Source organism: Microtus pennsylvanicus, chromosome 6, assembly GCF_037038515.1.
Source record: "Microtus pennsylvanicus isolate mMicPen1 chromosome 6, mMicPen1.hap1, whole genome shotgun sequence".
Classification (NCBI taxonomy): Eukaryota; Metazoa; Chordata; class Mammalia; order Rodentia; family Cricetidae; genus Microtus; species Microtus pennsylvanicus.
The window spans coordinates 64,920,680-64,941,469 of record NC_134584.1 but is presented as its reverse complement, the minus strand read 5'-3'; the positions used below and the strand labels follow the sequence as shown (position 1 = coordinate 64,941,469).

At 40.2% G+C, this 20,790-nt stretch overlaps 1 protein-coding gene and 1 pseudogene across 3 annotated transcripts in view; one reads left to right on the top strand and one right to left on the bottom strand.

The window, feature by feature from the left end:
• Positions 1-3,338: 3,338 nt before the first annotated feature.
• The window catches only part of Tmem161b (transmembrane protein 161B), a 78,985-nt gene continuing 61,533 nt past the window's right edge, over positions 3,339-20,790 (top strand). For all 3 annotated transcript variants that reach the window (XM_075976369.1, XM_075976370.1, XM_075976371.1), the window contains exon 1: positions 3,339-3,474. In XM_075976369.1, coding sequence (XP_075832484.1) covers positions 3,472-3,474 — 3 coding nt within the window. In that variant the 5' untranslated portion in view covers positions 3,339-3,471. The remainder of the gene's footprint in view (positions 3,475-20,790) is intronic.
• On the bottom strand, positions 13,645-14,152 carry LOC142852856 (large ribosomal subunit protein uL23 pseudogene; annotated as a pseudogene).

Genomic DNA, 20,790 nt, shown 5'->3' with positions numbered 1-20,790 from the left:
CCTGAGTGAGGTAAGCCAGACCCAAGAAGAGGAACATGGGATGTACTCACTCATATTTGGTTTCTAGCCATAAACCAAGGATATTGAGCCTATAATTAGTGATCCTAGAGAAGCTAAATAAGGAGAACCCAAAGAAAAACATATAGGCATCCTCCTGAATATTAACCTTCACCAGGCGATGAAAGGAGACAAAGACAGAGACCCACATTGGAGCACTGGACAGAAATCTCAAGGTCCAAATCAGGAGCAGAAGGAGAGAGAGCAGGAGCAAGGAACTCAGGACCGCAAGGGGTGCACCCACACACTGAGACAATGGGGATGTTCTACTGGGAACTCACCAAGGCCAGCTGGCCTGGGTCTGGAAAAGCCTGGGATAAAACTGGACTTGCCGAACATAGCTGACAATGAGGACTACTGAGAACTCAAGAACAATGGCAATGGGTTTTTGATTCTACTGCACATACTGGCTTTGTGGGAGCCTAGGCAGTTTGGATGCTCAACTTACTAGACCTGGATGGAGGTGGGGGTTCCTTGGACTTCCCACAGGACAGGGAACCCTGATTGCTTTTCGGGCTGAGGAGGGGGGGGACTTAATTGGGGGAGAGGGAGGGAAATGGGAGCCAGTGGCGGGGAAGAGACAGAAATCTTTAATAAATAAATAAATTAAAAAAAAGAAAAAAAATTTCCTTAGTATAGAAAGGTTTACAAAATCTATGCTGAGAATTAATGAATTATCTTTTTCTGTGAGTGTAGGATCTTTTTTCAGGTCAAAGTAATTATACTGACCAAAATTACTGCGTTCTTTACTTTGGATGTTGTAACAAAACTATTATAAGCTGGGTGATTTAAAGCACATAATCGGTTCTCATAGTGATCAAAGGTGGATTTGAAAGGGTCCCTCTTCATGGAGCAGATGACTTCCTGTTCTGTTCTCACAGGGTGCTGACTAAAAGGGATACAGCTCTTTTGTCTCTGACAAAGGCACTAAACAAATTACAGAGGTTCCACACTCATGAACCCTCCTCTAGCTTAAAGACAGCCTTTTTCCACTATTGAGACTAGTGGCTTTTTAGAACAATTACATAATCTTCCATTAACTATACATGGCAGAATATGACCAATACTTTACTGTTATTGGAACACAATTGTGCCTACTATTACCTATAAAGAATTTTAAGTACAATTTTACTACAGAACCAAAAGCCCAAAAAACAAGAACCATATAGCCACAAATCATAAAGGAATATAAATCACAGAATAAAGCACATAATCACATTTAGTATTGAGAAAACAATGGAACTTTTTAAAGAGGTGAAACAAATCTATACATTTTGTAAAAGACGGGGATTGTTCTTTGAAAAGTGATAGATTTTAATAATTGGAAGAGTTTCAGATCAGAGTGGGCACTGATAAGTAGCTTTCTGTTGATATTGACACATATTTGATACCAATTCTCAAAGAAGCCATTTTTAAGTTTTCACAAATCTCAAGTGGTAACAGCCCAGACTTCTCTGAGATTGTACCCATGACTTCTTTGCCAAAAAGATGTTTAAATTGTTATCATAACATCTTCCCCTTCCCTTTCATAATTCCCTGTATCTGATTTTTTATCAAAGATCTCTACTGATTTAAGAAATGGAAAGTGGTAAATTCATTTTTAAGAACAAAAATAGATAGGTGGTAGCTAGAAAATACTGTTTTATAGGATAAAAAGTCTTTATGTAGCTATAATGTAAACATATACAAACTAATGTTTAAAATATTACTTGTTTAATAATTTTGTAATTTTGTAACAGAGATAATCATGTGACATTAAAGGATTTTAACCAAGGATTGGCAATCAATGTGCCATGCAGAAAAGAAAGAGTATAGGCTATAACAGTCTATTCAAAGTGATGATAGCAAAAACTGGATGATTTCTTTTCTGGTTTTTACTCTGGCAGGAATGGATTCTACCTTGTTAATAACTCCCATCTTACTGTCATATAGGAGGAGATGTTTTGTGAACCTCTATGAGGCTTCCGGGTTTAGGACAGCTACAAGACCCACAGTGTCATAAATGAAAGAGTACGACTTCAGAGAATGTGATGTCAATAACAGGCTGAGGGCCACTCTCCTCCACCTTTTCCTTCCTCAACTGCTTCCTCCAGATACCCCAATCCCTCTTTGCCACACTCAACCATCTGCAGTTGGCCCAGGGCCTATTTACAACCTCTTCTCTGGAGATCAGAAACAGAAAGAACTCTTGGGGCAAAGTTCTGAATTGATCATCAACAGAAATCTATTTTACCAACTACTCCCCAAGGCCACTGGAGTTGCAGCAGCTTGTGACATTTCTTATCCTTTCTCTATCACCCGGACACTGACCCAACTGAAAACTAACAAGGTATAAACTTTGTCTCCTGTACCCTTTTCAAATAGCCCCATTTAAGTTCTTTAGGTGGCTCAGAACTGATTCCTAGGCCCTTGGGCCATTTACAGGTTGAACATTACTTCTAGGTACTCTGTCAGGATGAAAACCACACTATGGTGATATCTCATGGATAAGGGTTAAGGTAGGAAAAGTTTCTATAAGGCTTCTCAAACTGTTGGATAAATTTCTGAATTAAAGATGCTCTGTGTAGTTATTTCAAACTTGCCTCCAAGGTTAATTCTCATCACAATAGAGTTCGCCAGTACTCTATTGTTTTGCCCCCACCACCCTCAAACATGTTTTGGGACACACCCTCCATGTATGTGTGAGAATTTCCCTCTTTTCCGTGTTATCTTTCCTGTTTATATTGGAATTAAGTAGGTAGGACATGTCCATATTGAATTTTCTTCTTGGCGCTGCTCTTGGTAGATATCCACTGGCTTCAGTCGGCCTCTGTGGAGAGCAAAGAACTTATAAAGGTCAAATTCCACTGCGTTAGGAGAGGTCGGCAAGAAGTGGCTTTTTAACCAAGACTCCAAGGTACCACGTAAGAAAAACCTAAAGACAGAAAGGACGCTGGCTGAGCTAGACGATTTCGGAGCTACCTAGGAACAAATACAGCAGCGGGTCACGCTTTATCCTCGCCCAACAGAGAGGGTGCGAGGTTTTCTCCAACCCAGAGCGGATCCCTGGCTCGGGGGAGAGCGCCCAGCCCTCCTAGGAACCCTGCCGGCGCGGCACCCCGCCCCGCCCACCTACCTGTGCGCGTGCGCTCTTGCGCTCTCAAGGTCAGCCCCCCCCCCCACACACACACAGCCCGGCCCCCGCGGAAGTCGCTTTAGAGGACGCCCTGCGTCTCCTCCTCTCTGCGTGGCGTGGGGTCGCTGGCGGTGAGGAGAGGGAGGAACTTCCTGTCCCGCGCGGGCAGGACTTCCGGCAGAGCCGGAAGACCTTTTCCCTCGCGGTTTGCAGAGGTCCGTTCTGCCGACCCTGGACGGGGAGATTCAGGACGCTGCCGGTGGCTCTCGAGTGTCAGTCTCACGACCTATCCCGGCGTTATGGTGAGTCCTCCTGTGAGGACCAGAGTGACGGCCGTCGGGAGGAAAGGGCGGGGAGGTCAGTCCGTGAAAGAGCCGGTTGATGCCGCTGCGCTGAATGGAACCTGCGGGAGCGTTGGGGTGAACCGACGGGACCCCCACCTGCCCGGAGTGCGCGCGGCCACGGCAGGGACCCGTGGGGTCGCGGGAGGGGCGGGTCTGTCGGAGTGCCCTGTCTAGGTAGCCCCCATCGCTCGTGGCCTGTGGCACCAGGTGGCTCCCAGATGACCTTGCTCAGCTCTTCACCTGTCCCTGTCACCTTCGTCACCTTTCCCGCTGCGGGCTTGTGACCAAGATTTTAAGAATATAGAAGTACCTTTTGAACACTGACTGTATCTTTCTTGGAGACAAGCAACGCTAGGCACGTAAGATAAAATTGGCTTTTCTTAAAACTCTACTATTTCAGAACTGGAAATAATATCATTTCTAAAAAGAAAATATCCAAGTTGAGTATCAACAGATTTAATCGGAAGGAAACTTTGTAAAGGTATTGTTTTGAGAAAAGAGCAATTGCAGCAGAGAGAATAGCTTCAGCCATAATATTTGCAAGTGTCTTAAAGGTTAGGTGAAAAAGGTTTCCTGGAGAGCCTGGTGTGGGAAGATAGGATGGAAAGGAGTATGGTAGGCAGTAAGCAGAGGGTGTTTTACTGTGAGGTCAGCCATCCGGAGAGTTCCCGAGTGTTTTAGGCTGAAAGCAGGATAAAGTTTAGGGACCTAGAAAGGAAATTTTCATCAACTTTAGTTAAGAAGCAGTGGGTGTTGACTGATCGCACAGTTCGGTAGTTAACTTAAGAAATGAACAATGGAATTTTGACAGGCCTGGGTTTTGCTTTCTAGGAAAATGGGAGGAGGGCAAGTGGTTGTGTAGGGAACATGATCGCAGTAAACTATGTTCTGGAACATAAGAGAATTATAAAAGCAGATTCAATGTTTCCAAGATCACAGGGTTCTGGGAAAGTTGAACAGACAGCTGACATGAAAGATTTCAAACCCTCATCCGCAGACACTTCCATGTTTGATTCTTGCTTCATTTGGCCATGCCACCTTCTGTGTCCAACAGACTGTCCTCTAAATCAGAGATGTCTCTGCCACTGCTTCCCGAGTGTTGGGATCAAAGGCAAGTGCCACCACTCCCAGTTTGGCCATGTCTGCTTTTCAGAATCAAATATTGCCAGTTTTAGCTGTTGTGTGTGATGATTTTAGAAGGACTTTAGAACATTGTTGAGAATAAAATCTCATCTGGTTCCTGTTGCACTCTACCAGGTGACTTACATTTCTTTTAGATTTTTTTAAAAAAATGTTTTGTACCTCTGCATAATATGACTTAACTTCCTTAAGAGAGTTCTGTTCTCATTTGGCATAATGAAATTAGAAAGGGAACATTAGAACTGGAAGGAATCAAAATCTAGCCAACCTTCCCACCACTTCAGATTTTTCAGAAGGAAGAATGCAGAGTGTAGAAACAGGCAATGATATACTTGAGGTGATGTCTAATGAGCTTGGTCTCCGTTTCTTAAATATAAATGAGTTTTTGACTTCTTAATCTAGAAAGTTCACGATAGAAATCAATAAAAATCTTCAATACGTTCTAGTCACAGAGAAGTTGGATCAGAATGTGTTCCCAGCATTCTGAGATCTGTAAAACTACTCTGCCAGCTTCAAAGAAGTAGGTATATTTCTAGCTAATCTCATGGTGATTTTCACAATGTCAGGCTGGGTAGTTAACTGTCTTCATTGTGACATTGACCTTGTTTTTTTGAGTTGTTTGACTGAAGTTAGTTGTTCACAGCTATAGAATTGATCGTGTTTGTGTATGTAATTGCAGTCAATGCTTGGAATCCTGAGAATTGAATTTAGTGAGGATGGGCTGAATTTAGGATGTAGCTTAGTTGAATTAGCGTTTTTTTTTTTTTTAAATTGGTAACCATACAGTCAGCACCTTCCATGAACTCTGAAGACCCAGAGTCTTCCCATTAGTTATGTGATTTTGTAAGATTCCTCAGCTCAGTAAGAAGTTCTAGATTCCTGGGGCTGGAGAGATGGCTCAGCGATTAAGAGCACTGGCTGCCTTTCCAGAGGATCTGGGTACAATTCCTAGCACCCACATGGCAGCTCACAACTGTAATTTCTGTTCCAGGGTATCCAACACCCTCACACAGACATACATGCAAGCAAAATGTCAATGTATATAAAATACAAGTAAAATACTTAAAAATTATTTTTAAAAAATTATAAGTTCTAGATTCTTTACAAAAGAAGTAGAGTTAATCTTTGAGTCATCTTCTGATTCTTACATTCAATAATTTACTACTTTCTTTCATAATATATAGATATTTCTGATTAAGATTTGTTTTCCTTGGCTCTTTAGCTCCATTTTTTTTTCTTTAACCTCATTCTCTTTTTTTAAAAAATATTTTTATACATGATGTGGGTGGTCTTAGAACCTTTGTCCTTATATTTGGCTTTCAGTTTGTGAAAATAGTCTATAGAAAATTTATTAAAGGTATACTAATTCTTTTATACTCTTTGTCATGTTGGAAATTGTATTCATGCTGATTCGTGAGAGAACAGTAAAGTAGAGCTAGCATGTTGAGTTGTGCATGTTCCCTGGCTTGTTTATTCCATGTAGCAGTTTAGAGTTATTAACCACTGTTAGCTAGTTGTAGGGAGGGAAAGCTTTGCTATAGTCAGTTGGTGAGGACCTACTGGTGGGCAGAGATAATGTGCTGTGCTACACATTAGGAGAGAAATACATACAGCACAGACCATTGAATTGAGTCTAAATGGGGGGAGTCATAGAATAGGTAGCTTCTCATGAAACTGGAAAGAGTGTTAGGATACTTTTACTTAAGAATGTCTGGGCATGGTGGTGCATCCCTTTAATCCCAGCATGGCACCTGTGAGTTCAAGGTCAGCATAGTATACAGTGAATTCCATGCTACTCAGGTCTATGTGGTGAGATTCAACCTCAAAACAAGCAAATAACAAAAACACCCAAACCAATGATTCTTAGTAAAAAACGTATATTTGGACCCCATTATCATGTAGTGAAATTTCAGAGTCTGTGGTTGCTTGTTTATTCTTTGAAACATGTTCTTACTCAATAGCTCAGGCTGACCTTCAACTCCCTACGATCCTACTTCAGTATCCCAAGTGCTGGGCTTATTGTATGAGCTATCACTCCCAACTCAGAATTTTGTTTCTAATAAATTCTGTAATTAAGTCTTAAATAAGAAGTCTTCAAGCCATACATAGTGGAAAATGGGGTGTATTCATTAGAAGTTCTTATGCTTTTGAATGAAAATCAGACATGCAATTTGAAAGACAGATTCTAAGGAGGTTTTCGCATTAAACATTCAGTGCCAGAGATTTAAGTTTCTTCTGAAGTTTTCTGACTTCCTTTTACTGAGATTCTTCCTTGCTCTTTTTGTCCTTCAAGAGGCCTAGTGGATGCTTGTATTGAGACTTGTTATTTCCCCAGTTAGTATTTGGTTAATTCAGCTTGTCCCATGAGCACCTAAAAGAACCCCAAAATGTAAACTACTTTTCTTTCTTTATATACCACTTGTTTTATTTTCTTCTCCATCGCTAATAGTATGGCACCACAGATTGTGTAAATTCTGAGAAACGGGTTTTTTGGGTCACAGTCTTGGGCCAAGGTTGATGGACCTCATCTAGTGATGATGTCTTTGCTGGGCAGTAGTTAGGTGTTTCAGGTAATCATATGGCAAGAGATGGGCGAGAGGGGTGTGTGTGTGTGTGGTTTGTGAATGCATGCATCCTCTCATTTCTTTTCTTTCCTCGATTTAATATAGGGACTCTGTTGTGATGACCTTAACTATTTGTAATCACATCTCAATGACAATACTCTGAAACATGAGTTCTGTTAAGCTTCTACCCTCTTAATGCAATGGAAGCTAAACTCTAGCATGAATTTTAGAGAGGACAAACCCTACTTTACCATCTGCTCTGGATTTATAGTAAAACAACAGTTTTCAAGTCCTTGTGGAGTGAATCTTAATCCATATGTGAGTATTCTGAACCAATCTCCATCCTCTGAAGAATAACAAAGTGCTCTTAACTTCTGAGCCACCTCCAGCCCCTTGAAGCTTTTGTTTTTTAACCCAATTAATTTTTAATTAACTAAGTATTTTTTATGTATGTTGGTGTTTTTCCTGCATGTATGTGTATGCAGTGCCTGCAGAGGCCGTAGGAGGAGGTCGGATTCCCTGGAACTGGAGTTACAAGTAGTTGTTAGTAGTCACAGCTTCCGGGAATTGAATGAGGGTTCCCTGAGAAAAGAGCAATCTCCTTAACAACAAGCCACCTCTTGTAACATGAAGGCCAGGCTTGTTTGGGGTTTCTATCCTACCCTGTTCCCACAGCCAGTAAGCCCCCCCAAAAAATCACAGAGTCTACGTTAGATATAAAACTGATTGGCCCATTAGCTCAGACCTCTTATTAGCCTATTGTTCTTATCTGTGCTAGCCACTGGGCTCGGTACCATTCACAGCGGGGCAGGTAACGTGTTGCTTCTTAGGTGGTCTGGGCTGGACTGCAAAAGAGCTTCCTTCTTCCCAGAATACTCCTGTTCTCATCGCCCCACCTCTACTTCCTCTCTGGTTGACCCGCCTATACTTTCTGCCTGGCCAATCAGCGTTTATTTAAAACATGATTGACAGAATACAGACAATTCTCCCACACCAACCTCTCTGGCCCTGAAAGGTGTTTTTAAAAGAGGAGCTTCAGATTAGCTTAGTGTGCCTAAGTTTCAGTTGTTTTACATGTCCTTCCCATTATCTGTAGCTTTTAGTATTGTGGTATATCTCCTCATTGTCATTAAGAATTTCATACAGCAGATTTGATTATATTTACCCCTTCTTCCTTGCTCTTCTCCAGATCGACCTTCACCTCCCTATCTGCTAATTGCATGTTTTTGTCTCTTTTTTAAACCCACAAGTAGAGTCTTATTTTTGCTGTCCAGCTGCTTTCAGGTATGGGTGCTGCCGTGTAGTGTAGCTGACCTATCCTTTTTTAAAAAATAAAATTATTGTCGGGTGGTGGTAGCCCACACCTTTTATACTAGGGCTTGGGAGCCAGAGGCAGGTAGATTTCTGTGAGTTCTCAACCAGCCTGGTCTACAGAGTGAGTTCCAGGGTAGGCTCCAAAGGTACAGAGAAACCCTGCCCCAAAAAACAAAACAAAACAGACAAACAAAAAAAACATTTTACTTTTGCAGATAGGTTCTGGCTGTATAGTCCACACTGGTTTTGAACTTGTGATCCTCCTGTCTCAGTTTCCACTGTGCTGTGATTGTAGGCATGTGTCACTGTGCCCATCTCAGAATGGTATATTCCATACAATTGATATGTTATAATCACCCCGAGTCTATTTCTATATTAGGAGTCCCTTTTTAAAAATCATGTTTGCTTGTGTGCACTTCCACCTTAGCGTGCATATGGCAGTCAAAGGGCAGCTAATGGGAGCTGATTTTCTTCTTCCACCACATGGATTCAGGGGATAGAACTCAGTTTATCACGTTTGATGGCAGTGGCAAGCACCTTTGTCTACTGAGTCATGTCACCAACCCAGGACTCGTTTTTAATATACTTTTTGTGGGTTTGGATGAATTGATCATTCTTTGTCTCTATTATTATTATGTAAGATTATTTTAACTCCCCTGGAAGACTCAATGCTTTACTAATTTATACTTCTTCTTTCCCTTTCTCTGGCAACCCCTGATATTTTTCACTGTAATCAAAACTTCCCAGAATGTTGTATAATTGGAACCATAATCCTTGCAGACTGTCTTCTGCTCAGTAATAACTATTTAAGGTTATTTCCCCATGTCTTTGTGTCTTGATAGTTCCTACTATTTCTTCTGTCCCTCTCTTTCCTTTATTCTGAGACAGACCCAGGGCTTGTGCTTGCCAGTCAAGCACTCTGCCATCATGGTACGTGAATTTCAAGAGTGTGTTATGTGTCAAAACTTTTCCTGGGGAAACACAAGTCTACTCATTCCAGATAGTTAGCCCATGACAGACCTAAATAGAGATGACACCAAAGTCCAACTTGGTGAGTTCTCTTGGGGTTACTTATGGAATATGGGTGTGGGCTTGCTCACAGGAGCAGAAATGACTCTTCAGACAGTTGCATCACCAGGCCCCTCCCCCAGCATAGATGGCAGTCCACAAAGTTGGGAGTTTAGTGCACTCTTCACAGCTCAGCAGGTTGGAGAGTGTCTGTTCCAGGTGCATCAGTTGGTCTAAACCTCTTCCAGGCAGTGTGGCAGGCTTCTATTTCTTCAGGTAGCTGTTGTGGGCTCAAGTCTTTGCAGCTTGGCTAGTCTGAGTCTTCTTTCAAGCCTGGCTTCCTTCTGTCTGAGGGGAACACTTCAGCTTTATTGCCTACTCTGCCTGGGGGAGGCTTAGTGAATCAGTCAGTTCCAGGGCATTCTAAAGCTATTTTGAGTTGTTTACCTTTGTGTTTGAAAACTTCTTCCCTAAAGAATGTAATGTTTCAGTAACTGAGGAAACTTTTACCCAACAGGGTGGACTACCATGCTTAGATTGACTAAATTATTTTTAAATACTTTTGTTGTTTTGGTTTTGAAATTATTTTTCTGGGTGGGTTGTCTGCATGCATACATATGTACCACATGCATGCCTGATGACTGTGAAGGTTGGAAGAGGGCCTAAGATTCCCTGGACTGTGGTCCCAGACAGCTGGGATCTGCGCTATGGGTGCTGGGAATCAAACCCTGGTCCTCTGGGGTGCAGTTCTTACTCTTCACCACTGATCCATGTCTTTAGCCCCCTCCACTAATGTTTTTCTCTAATGAATGGACTTGGCCTTATTGTTAGGTCTAGAAAATCTATGCTATACCCAAGGTCAACAAGTTGTCTTCTGTGTTGTCTTATAGGGACTCTTTAAGTTTTGTCTTTTACACCTATGATGTTTCAAATAAATTTTTGTAAGAGAGTAAGTGTATGTCTAGTTTCATTTTCAATGTGAAATAGTTGTTCTAATATCATTTTTTTGAAAAGACTGACTTTCCTTTTTTGTTTTTCTGATATTCTTGACTGTCAAAGTTCAGTCAAGCAAATTTTTGTAGGCCTATATCTGGCCTTTATATCCTATTGTGTTAATTTGTCTTTTTGTCAGCACTGCACTTTTTTTGAGTACTACAGCATTATAATAAGACTTGAAATCTACTAATGTCATTCTTCTAACTTTTTCTTCAGTATTTTCTTTTTTGTCTTATCTCTTTTGCCTGTCTTTATAAATTTTGGAATTCGTTTTTTAATTTATTGAATAATTTTCCATAATTTTGGGGATTTATTATTTTTAATTATTTGTCTCTGTATATGTGTGCTCGAATGCAGGTGCCAAAGGAGACTGGAGGCATTAGATCCCCTCATAGAAAGTTACAGGCCTGTGGTCTGTCTGCAGTGAATACTAGAAACCACACTGTGGTTCTCTGCAAGAGCAGTACATATTCTTAGCTACAGAGCCATCTCTCTGGCCCTTCTTCCCATGACTTTGCTTGGTCATAAGTTGGTGTGGATCATGCTGAAGAGGATTCATGTCATGACAGTGTTTAGTCTTTCCTGGCCATGAACCTGGAATGTCTTCCATTTAATTTGCTCTCTGCTTTGGTCATCTATCTTTTAGTTTAGCTCATATTTTATCTTTCTGTTTTTAGGGCAGGGAGGGTCTCACACCATAGTCCTTGCTGGCTTGATGCTTCTTATGGACACCAGGTTGATGTCCAGTTTGTGGTAATTCCTTTCCAATTTCTCTCAAATTGGGATTGGTGTGTGTCTGGCTTATTTTCGTAGACACATAAATCTTTTACTTTGTATGGAATACTGATATAAAAATGCTGTTGTTGTTTTGTTTGATGCTGAAGAATAAGCCTAAGACTTTAATAGTATGCAGGTGCTCTACCACTGTGATGTATCTTCAGCTAAACAGATAGTTTTAAAGGCAAGGTCTTGGTCTATGCTGGTGTGAGGTCCTGATTTTTGTATGTTAGATTGTATTCTGCAACCTTCTATTATTGTTGGGTCCATAGTGTGCCTGCCACAAAGTACTCTGCTTTAAGTTCTGAGAAAAATACACCTCAGGCGCCAATAATCTCAGTTGTACCTTCACAACACTTATATTAAACTTGAAGAGTAATTCTATTATTAAAGTAGATGGGATATCATTTGTGGTTTTCTGGCATAAAGTGTAAGGTTTGGGAAAAAGGGAGAGCAATTTCAGTTTTTCCTAAGAAAATTAACCTTAATTGTGGTAGGAAGGCCCTCCTCTCTGTAGGTGAAGTGTTCCACAGGAAGGAGAAAACAAGGTGATCACTAGCCTGAGTGTGTTGGTTCCCTGCTGGGTGATCTTGACTTCACTTCCTGCCCCTTCCTTCTCTGCACAGCTAGACTGCAGCTAGAATTGCTGGCCAATAAGCCCTGGCTTCCCCGAGTTACCTTTGTCAGGCTATCACAGCAGCAGGAAGAAAACTAAGAGTCCATAAAGTCAAAGACTTTCAAAGCACTACAGGTGATCAAAATTGAGTTTTACTTTTCATCAATAACTGTAGTAGCTAAGTTTATTTAGCAGTTGGAATTTATCAGGTGTTCTAAAAGTGAACTTCACTGAAATCCTTATGAAGTATGTAAGTTCTGGTGTTTTGTGTTCTTTTAAATTCCATTTTATAGATTGAGGCACAACAAAAGTAGAGGAACTTGTCCAAAGAAATAGATAGCTGTGACAGAATTTGACTTCTAAGCCTGTTTTCCTGTTCCACTGTGCTACTTAGCCAGGCTGATTATTGTTTAATTTGATAACTTTTAGCTTATAAAAGAATTAGATTTCACAAGTTTAATCCAATATTAAAGATTAGAAACCATTTTCTTATAGAAATAATATTATAATATGAAATAATCAGATTATTTTTGTTAGTCCTGTTGGTTCAAATTTAAAATCCTAGCTACTCTAGAGACTGAGGCAAGAGGATCACAGATTCAAGCTAGCCTGAACTATAGAGTGTAAGGCCAGCCTGGACAATGTACTCTACCCAATTTCCACGTAGGCTGGAGATAGATAACTCAATGGCAGAGTACTTGCCTAGCGCAGCATGTGGAAGACCCTAAATTCAGGCCCTATTGTTATCATTCATGATGCACATGACCCCAGGCTGGTCCCACAAGGGGTGCGGTGGGCTGGTCCCCTGGGCAGGTGGGATACAGATAGATGGGCCATGCAGAGAGTGCTTGGGTTTAAAGTTTATTTGGGTGTGGGGGGAGAAGAGAGAGAGAGAAGGAGAAGAAAGAAGGGGATAGGGGAGAAGGGAGAGAGGCAGAAGCTGCCTCTCTAGAAGAAGGATAGACAGAGTAGTGGGAGATCCGCTTGCCTGGCTGGAGTGGGGAGATTGGGAGTGGACGGAGCATGTATCTTAAAGGGACAGGGTACCCAGGTGACAGGCCAGGCCAGCAGATTTACTTTTATAACTTCTATAACCAAAAAAAAAGAAAAAGAAAAAGAAAGTAGTAATTTTTATAGCTGTTATATACTTACTTTTGGAAAATCTTCCCAAGTCTAGTTGATAACATAACACATAGTATTACAGGAATTAGTCATTACTGTTAGGCATAGTATGGTTGGCATTTCTAAGGCAAGTAAGTGCTCAACTTCTTTCACTGCTACAGTGAGTCACAGTGTAGATTCCATAGTGCCTCTTTTGCCTTAAATGTATCCAGGGAAGAGATTCCTTTATACCAGAGTATTCATCATTTAAGTCTGGGCATGGGCATGAAGTAAGGGTGATGAGTTAGAAGGAGATGGAGATGTGGAGCTCTGAACTGGAATTCCTTCATTACTGTAGGCTTTCTTTATCACACTCGTCCCAAGCCTGTGGCACCCTGCTTTTTCCCCTTGGTCTCCAGCAGTTGTCTCCCTCCCCTCCCATGTGCTTGTAATGACTGTTGCTTACAGCTGAAACTTTACTTCCATGGGAGCTGTAAAATCTCTAATCTTCCCTTTTATATGGTCAGCCATCCCAAAGACCATCTCTCCATGTCACTTCTTCGCCACCACTAATGCGTTAATCATCACAGACATCTTTTTTTTTTATGGTGAAAAAGTGTATATTTAGAATTAACCGGCTGGGCTCAGTTTAGATGATTCCAATCTTGTTGGCAACATCCAGAGCATCATAATCAGGAGCCAACCAAACACACGCCTTCTTCTCTCCATCGGGCCTTATGAGGGTGTTGACTTTGGCCACATCGATGTCATAGAGTTTCTTCACAGCCTGTTTGATCTGGTGCTTGTTGGCCTTGACGTCCACAATGAACACAAGTGTGTTGTTGTCTTCTATCTTCTTCATGGCTGACTCGGTGGTCAGGGGGAATTTGATGATGGCATAGTGGTCAAGCTTGTTCCTCCTGGGCGCTCTCTTCCGGGGGTATTTAGGCTGCCTTCGTAGCCGCAGGGTCTTGGGACGCCGAAAGGTGGGCGATGTGCGGATCTTCTTCTTTTTGTGGCTGTGGACGCCTTTCAGCATTGCCTTCTTGGCTTTCAAGGCCTTCGCTTTAGCTTCGGCTTTGGGAGGGGCAGGAGCTTCCTTCTTCACTTTCGGCGCCATCTTGACAAAAAGGGTCCACAGACATCTTTTTTCAGAGGAAAAATAGGACTTGTGATGAGATATTGTCTTTTTGTTTATGCTCAACAACTTTTTATTTGTGTTACAAGAGAAATCACATTTTAAAAACCTGTCATATTTTATATAAATTTACAACTGTTGGTTCATATTTATAAATTACTCTGCCGTACATGTCACAGGTTCGAACACCTGCTGAATGGCAGTGATAGTATCTTTGCAGCAAGTTCTTGGGTGCAGAGCTTTGGATGGTGAAGAGGTGGTTAATGTGGATGGGCACTGGGAAAGAAAGGAAAGGAAACCCTTACCATTGCAGACAGCAAGCATGTCAGGAGGAACCTTTAGCAGATTCTGTTTTATGTATATTTCATTGTAGGTTGCCAATAGTTGATGCCTGCCGTGAATACTTAGCACTCTAAGGTTTTAGTTTTACTATGTTTGAAATGCTAAGGGAAAGGTTTGACTACTAAGATACAACCCTGTGTTTACCTTTTAAAGCAAACTTCACATTTTTATCTCTGTGATAGTCTTTAACAATCCCAGTTATCTGAATTATCTGCTTGTCCTTCACACTGTTTAGTACTCAACTGGTGTTTGTAATCTTTATTTGATTATTGGCTCTAATGCCGTGGTCTACTTTTGAAAAGCAAGGTCACCTTCTGTTTTCTTCTTTCTTTCTTTCTTTCTTTCTTTCTTTCTTTCTTTCTTTCTTTCTTTCTTTCTTTCTTTCTTTTTTTGTGAAGGAAAGTCACACTGGGAGATTTTTTTTTTCCACCAAAGCCAAAACTCCATTAGCTTGTCATATTTAAATATTTTTATCATTACAAAGACTTGAACCATATTTATGATGATGAGTGATTAATTACAAATAGTTCATATTCTTCAATTTTGTGGGAATGTCTGTGTAAGTGTTCTGTCACTAGAACTATTCCTTTCTGTTTAGCCTTGTTCAAAGAGAAAACTAATTTCTTATCTTAAAGGAATTGCTTTATGCTTTTTCCCACCGTTTCTTGCTAATTACTAAACTAGTATGGGACTTATTACTCTGTCTTTCCTGCTGCCTCGAGCTCTTGATCCCTCCACCACAGCCATCCAGGAGCTGGGATTACATCTGTATGCTACCATGCCCAGCTAAGTTTTTAATTTATTGTGGTTAAAATTTATATTATGTTCTTTAAGACAAAAAATGTAGAAGACTTGGGAACTAAATTTTTAAAATTGTCAGCATGTTTTTCTGATCATTAAAAACACAGAAAAAAACCTGAAACACTTCACTACACTGTTGATTATGACCTTAATTTTAAGACATTTTTTTTTTAGGATTGAAACTATTTTCTAGTATAATTTCAGCTAATTTTATTGGGTGCTTGCATTTTATTTTTATAATTTATCTATTAATCATTTTTCTAGAAGTGTTTGTGGTCATCATAGTTCTTATGTTCTCTGTGTCTCTCCCTCCAGTGTGGACTTCAGGCCATCTTGGAACTTAACTCTGTAGACCAAGATGGCCGTGAACCCACCATCCTGATCTCCCAAGTGCCGAGATTACAAATGTGTGCAGCATACCCTCAAATACGAAATTTTATTTCATTTTTTCCTAGTGCTGTGTGATATTGCCAACTACTTTCTCTTCATACCCACTGATTAGAGAAAAATCTTGTACCATTAAAACAAACAAAAAAGCCCAAGTCGTTTAAAGAGAGAATTGACTAAGTTTCTGCAATGGATTTCAAAAATAAAATAAAACATTAGGCTTTCGTAAGTCATAAGTCTCTTGTAGCTCAACTCTTGGTTTCCTTTTAAGCTTCTTATAAATTGTAGCTTATTCAGTCCTTTTAAGGAAAAGAAAATTATGTATTACCACTAGCTGAAAACCTAACGTTTAATGCTTCTAAGTGCTAGATGTGTATTAAGTTAAAATTGCTACAGTCATAAACAGTAAGAATTGCTTGGGATCTGAGAGATCATTTGCCCGTTATTTTAGAGATAAGAAATAAGTCTGGGAGAGAAAACATTTCTAATTATTGTGTAGCTAGTGCCAGAACTACTTGTACAATGTGTTTTGTTACTTAATTTGTTAAAATATTCACAATATTTAATTTTGGGATATATGTTTAAATTTCTTGGCTTTTCTATTTATCACTTTAAATTATAACTGAATTTCTTAATTTAAGTTTGTTTTAGAAACTATAAGTGCACTTAACATGGTTGTGATATACATGGTGTGTAAATGAAAAACTATTACTCTATATTGAGGTGATCATCACACACCCTGTCTTTATTTTGCAGTATGAAAACTACCAGGCTAACCTCCCGAGGTTGCAGTGGGGTGGAAGAAGCTCTTTAGTTGGGAAGCTCTTTCCATCAGTGGTCAGTAGACATACAGCTGAGCACGCCAGTGGCAGTTTGGAGGTATACTTACTAGTTTTAGTTAGAAAAGGGAAAATTATAGAAGGTTTCAGAGGAACTGAATATTAAAGACTGAGTTGGAATTGTTTTGAACAAGATGGTTTCTAAAAATCAAATATCTTTTGTTTTTGCAAATAGCTTCATTAAGTTTAGACACAGAGACTTATTTTCTGCTGTGTCAGAAACCATTCTCACAGTTAAGGGAAGTGGGAGGATTTAGGATGTCTTCTTCCACTGGGCCATTTGTTTTTTAAGTACGATGATGGAACATTTGTTCATGTCTTGGCTGGAGATGAAGTGTCTTCAGTGACATCTTCTGAGATACTTGGTTCTTTATCACTTTTAATGTACTGGTGGTTTGGGGTGTCAACTTGACATAGGCTAGAGTCATCAGAGGAAGGAGCCTCAGCTGAGGAAATGCCTCTTTGAGATCCAGTTGTAAGGCATTTTCTCATTTAGTGATCAATGGGGGAGGGCCCAGCCCATAGTAAGTGGTACCATCCATGGGCTGGTGGTCCTGGGTTCTTAATAGGTGGGTTGAGGAAGCAAGCCATGGGAAGCAAGTCAGTAAGCAGCTCCCCTCCATGGTCTCTGCATCAGCTCAGATCCTGCCCTCTTTCTGTCCTGACTTCTTTCAGTGATGAACAGCAATGATGACATGTAAGCCCTTTCCTCCCCAACTTTTTTGACCATGGTGTTTTGTTGCAGCAATAGAAACGCTAACCAAGGCAGTAGTATTGCTTTCTATGAGGTATTGCACAATTTATTTAACCATATTACTGGACAAATATCCTTCAAAATAAATATTAATTTCACCACCAATATGCTAGAATGGTTTGTAAATTGTATTTACTTAGCTTACCGTCTATTCTTGTAAAACTGTATCTTTAACTTTGCTGTCTTTCTTACTCTGTTTTTTATCAGCTTACATTGAACAAATGTCTTCTGTTATTTCTTAATTTAGTCAGACTTACGGTCTCTAGGTATTGAATCATCCATTTAATACCCGTGTTTTTGTTTTTGACTCCAATTCTTATAACATGTAGATGTTCCACCCTTTTATATATTCTCTGCCCATTCTGCTTCGTCGGAGCTAATTTGAAAAATTCAAAAAAAAAAATCTGAGTTTTCAAAAATAACTACATGGTACCAGCAAAGTATCTAGAATCTTGACCTCATTTATTTTTAAGATGTATTAGTTTTATTTACAGTGTAACTCACCACGTTTAAAACAGGCATTAAAAAAATAGATGAATCAGGAAGTTACATATAAAAGATGTAACTTTGTTTTGTAGAGAATTTCCCTAGTTTACACAAGACCCTAGGTTCAATCCCCAGCACAACATGAAATAAAAGATCTTTTAAATTATGAGGGAAAGGAAGTATAATGGAGAAAATGTGTCTTTTTAGGATTATTATAAAGGTTTTGGCCTATTTGAACTAATTTCTTTGCTTGTTGAAAATCGGTCTTTTTTCATATGATATAGCTCCCTCTGCACCTCCCAATCCCTCCCCACCTCCCCTTCTCTCCCTATTAATTTCTTTTCTGTTTCTCATTAGGTAAGAACAGGCTTTTAGGAGATAAGAACCAAACAAGACAAAAAAAAAATAAGAAAACAAAGACAATTGAGTTGGGATAAGGCAACCCAACAGAAGGGGAAAAAAAAACAACCAAGAGTAGGCACAAGAATCAGAGACCAACTTCTTCTAACACCCATGAGTCCCATAAAAATACTAAGTGTAAATGGAGACTGCTTGTTTGTTTCCCGGCCTCTTAGACCCAAACAATCACAGAGAAACTATTAATTACAACACTGCTTAGCCAATAGTTTAGGAATATTTCTGGCTAACTCTTATATCTTAAATTAATTCATTTCTGTTATTTGTATTTTGTCATGATGGTGTGGCCTACCAGCAAGGTGAGCCTCTTTCTCCTTTGACAACTACATGGCATCTCCTTGACTCTACCTACTCTCTATATATCTCTGTTCAGATTTTCCCCTTGGCTTTTTTCTGCCCTGTCATAGCCTGAAGCAGTTTCTTTACTAACCAATTCACAACATAGAGAGGAGAGGAGAATCTTACATCAGCTAAGCTTAAAACTATAATATATATATATATATATATATGTATATATATATATATATATATACATACACACACACACACACACACACACATATACATACCTACAGAGGACCTGGTGTAGGCTCTGTTCTTGCTGCTTTACTCTGAGTTCATATGAGCTTTGCTTAGTTGTTTCAGAGGGCCTTGTTTTCCTGCTTCCTCCGTTTGCTCTGGCTTTTAAATTCTTTCTACTTCCTCTTCTACAGGGTTTCCTGAGCTCTGAGGGGAGGGATCTGATGAGACCCCCCACCATGTGTGTAATATCTGGCTATGGGTTTCTATATCTGTTCCCATTTGCTTCAGGAGGAAGCTTCTCTGATGATGGTTGAATAAGGCACTGATCTATGAGTTTAGTAGAATATCATTAAGAATCATTTTATTGTTACTTTTTAAAAAGTTATTTTTTTTTCCAGATCCATAGTATTTGGTTTTACCTTAGGTCTCTGAGCTATCTAGTGTCTGGTTCTTGGTCATTCAAACAGTGTTGGCTATGGGTTCCATCTCGTGAAGGGACCTCAAGTCAAGTCAGACACTGGTTGGCTACTCCTTCAAGTTCTGTGCCACCGTTACCTTAACATATCTTGCAAACAGTACAAATTGTAGGTCAAAGGTTTTGTAGGTGGTTAGTATTTAGATTTTTCTTTTGGTAACCTGCAGAGTACTTTCCTGCATCAAAGACACTAGAACAGAGATTAAGATATCATGTAAGCTCCAACCTGATTTCTCTATGTTCTGGCAATGGGGCCCCTCAGTCAGTTTGCAGAGAACAACCCTTTTTCTTAGCAACAGCCTGGATTGTTTGAGGTTTTCCATGGGACCCACTTGGCCAACAACAAAATTGAATGCAACCAGTCCCAGTACTAGTAGTATTATGCCTGTGTTGTGAGACCCCCAAACAAGACCACCACAAAGCCTGTATCTGATGCAAACACAAAGGAGTTTAATTAATTACAAGCCTGAGCTTGGTCCACTGTCCAACACTCTGGCGCAGTGTGTGGAGGAGAGTGGTCCTGAGCATTTACAAATTAGGGTTTATATAGGGAAAACCACAAGTGGATCACAGCCCTGTCAGAGGGTTTTGGGGTAGCTGACATTTAACCTGATTGGTTATAGTGAGGGGAGGTACAGAATTGAAGAGTAAAGTAGTTAAAAATACATCAAGCGTGGTTGAGGCGTGTAGTTAGTAGCTGTCATTAGTCATGTCATTAGTGGCTGTCATCAATCTTACCCTCATCAGTCATACCCAGGGTGGAGTTCCACTCTTTTCTGAAATTTGGGGGAACTTGGGATCATGGAGAGGGCATAAAATGGGTGGTTAATAGTTTTGTTCAAATTTGGCCATCACAGTAGACTTGCTTGGTGACAGGGGATGGCCAGTAGGGACTCTATCACCATTATTAGGAAACCTCATTAGGATCCCCTTCATGTATTTTACGAAATTTCCAGTATGTATCTCAAACATCCCTTAATTCTAGCTGTGTTGGAGACCAATTTGGACAAGGATACCACTTACCAGGGTAGGGGCATGGGGATTAGAAAAATAAGAGAATGAGGACACGAGTGAAAATAACAAGCAGAAGCATGGGATAGTACGGGAGGGAGTTCCAGTGAGTGCTGAAACCAGCTGCATTTACTTTCCATTTGCTTAAACTGTTAGTTAGCATGATACAAGGACCAGTTGAAGGTTGTGAGCTACATTCTTAGTTAAACATTCTGTTTCTAGAACAAGACAAGTAACACTCACACCCTAGATCAAAACATTCTGTAGGCAAACCACTCCTAGGATGGAATCTGTTGTTATCTCCCTAAAGGAGTAGGAACTTAGTTGGATCTTTAGACTTTTGTTTGAAGTAGAAACAGATCTACTTTTTAATACCTGAAATCAAGGTCTAGATATTAGCCACACCTGTTGACAATAACCTTGAGAAAGCAGAACTCTGACCTAAATCAAGGTAGGGCCTTTGTTTGAGATAGAAACAGACTATAACCTTGAAGGGAACACAAGTAAGTTCCAACTCTCTGACCTTTAGGCGGGGTGGAAATAGGCTCACATTTTTGGGCCTCCACATAAAAAGTCTGTCCCCACA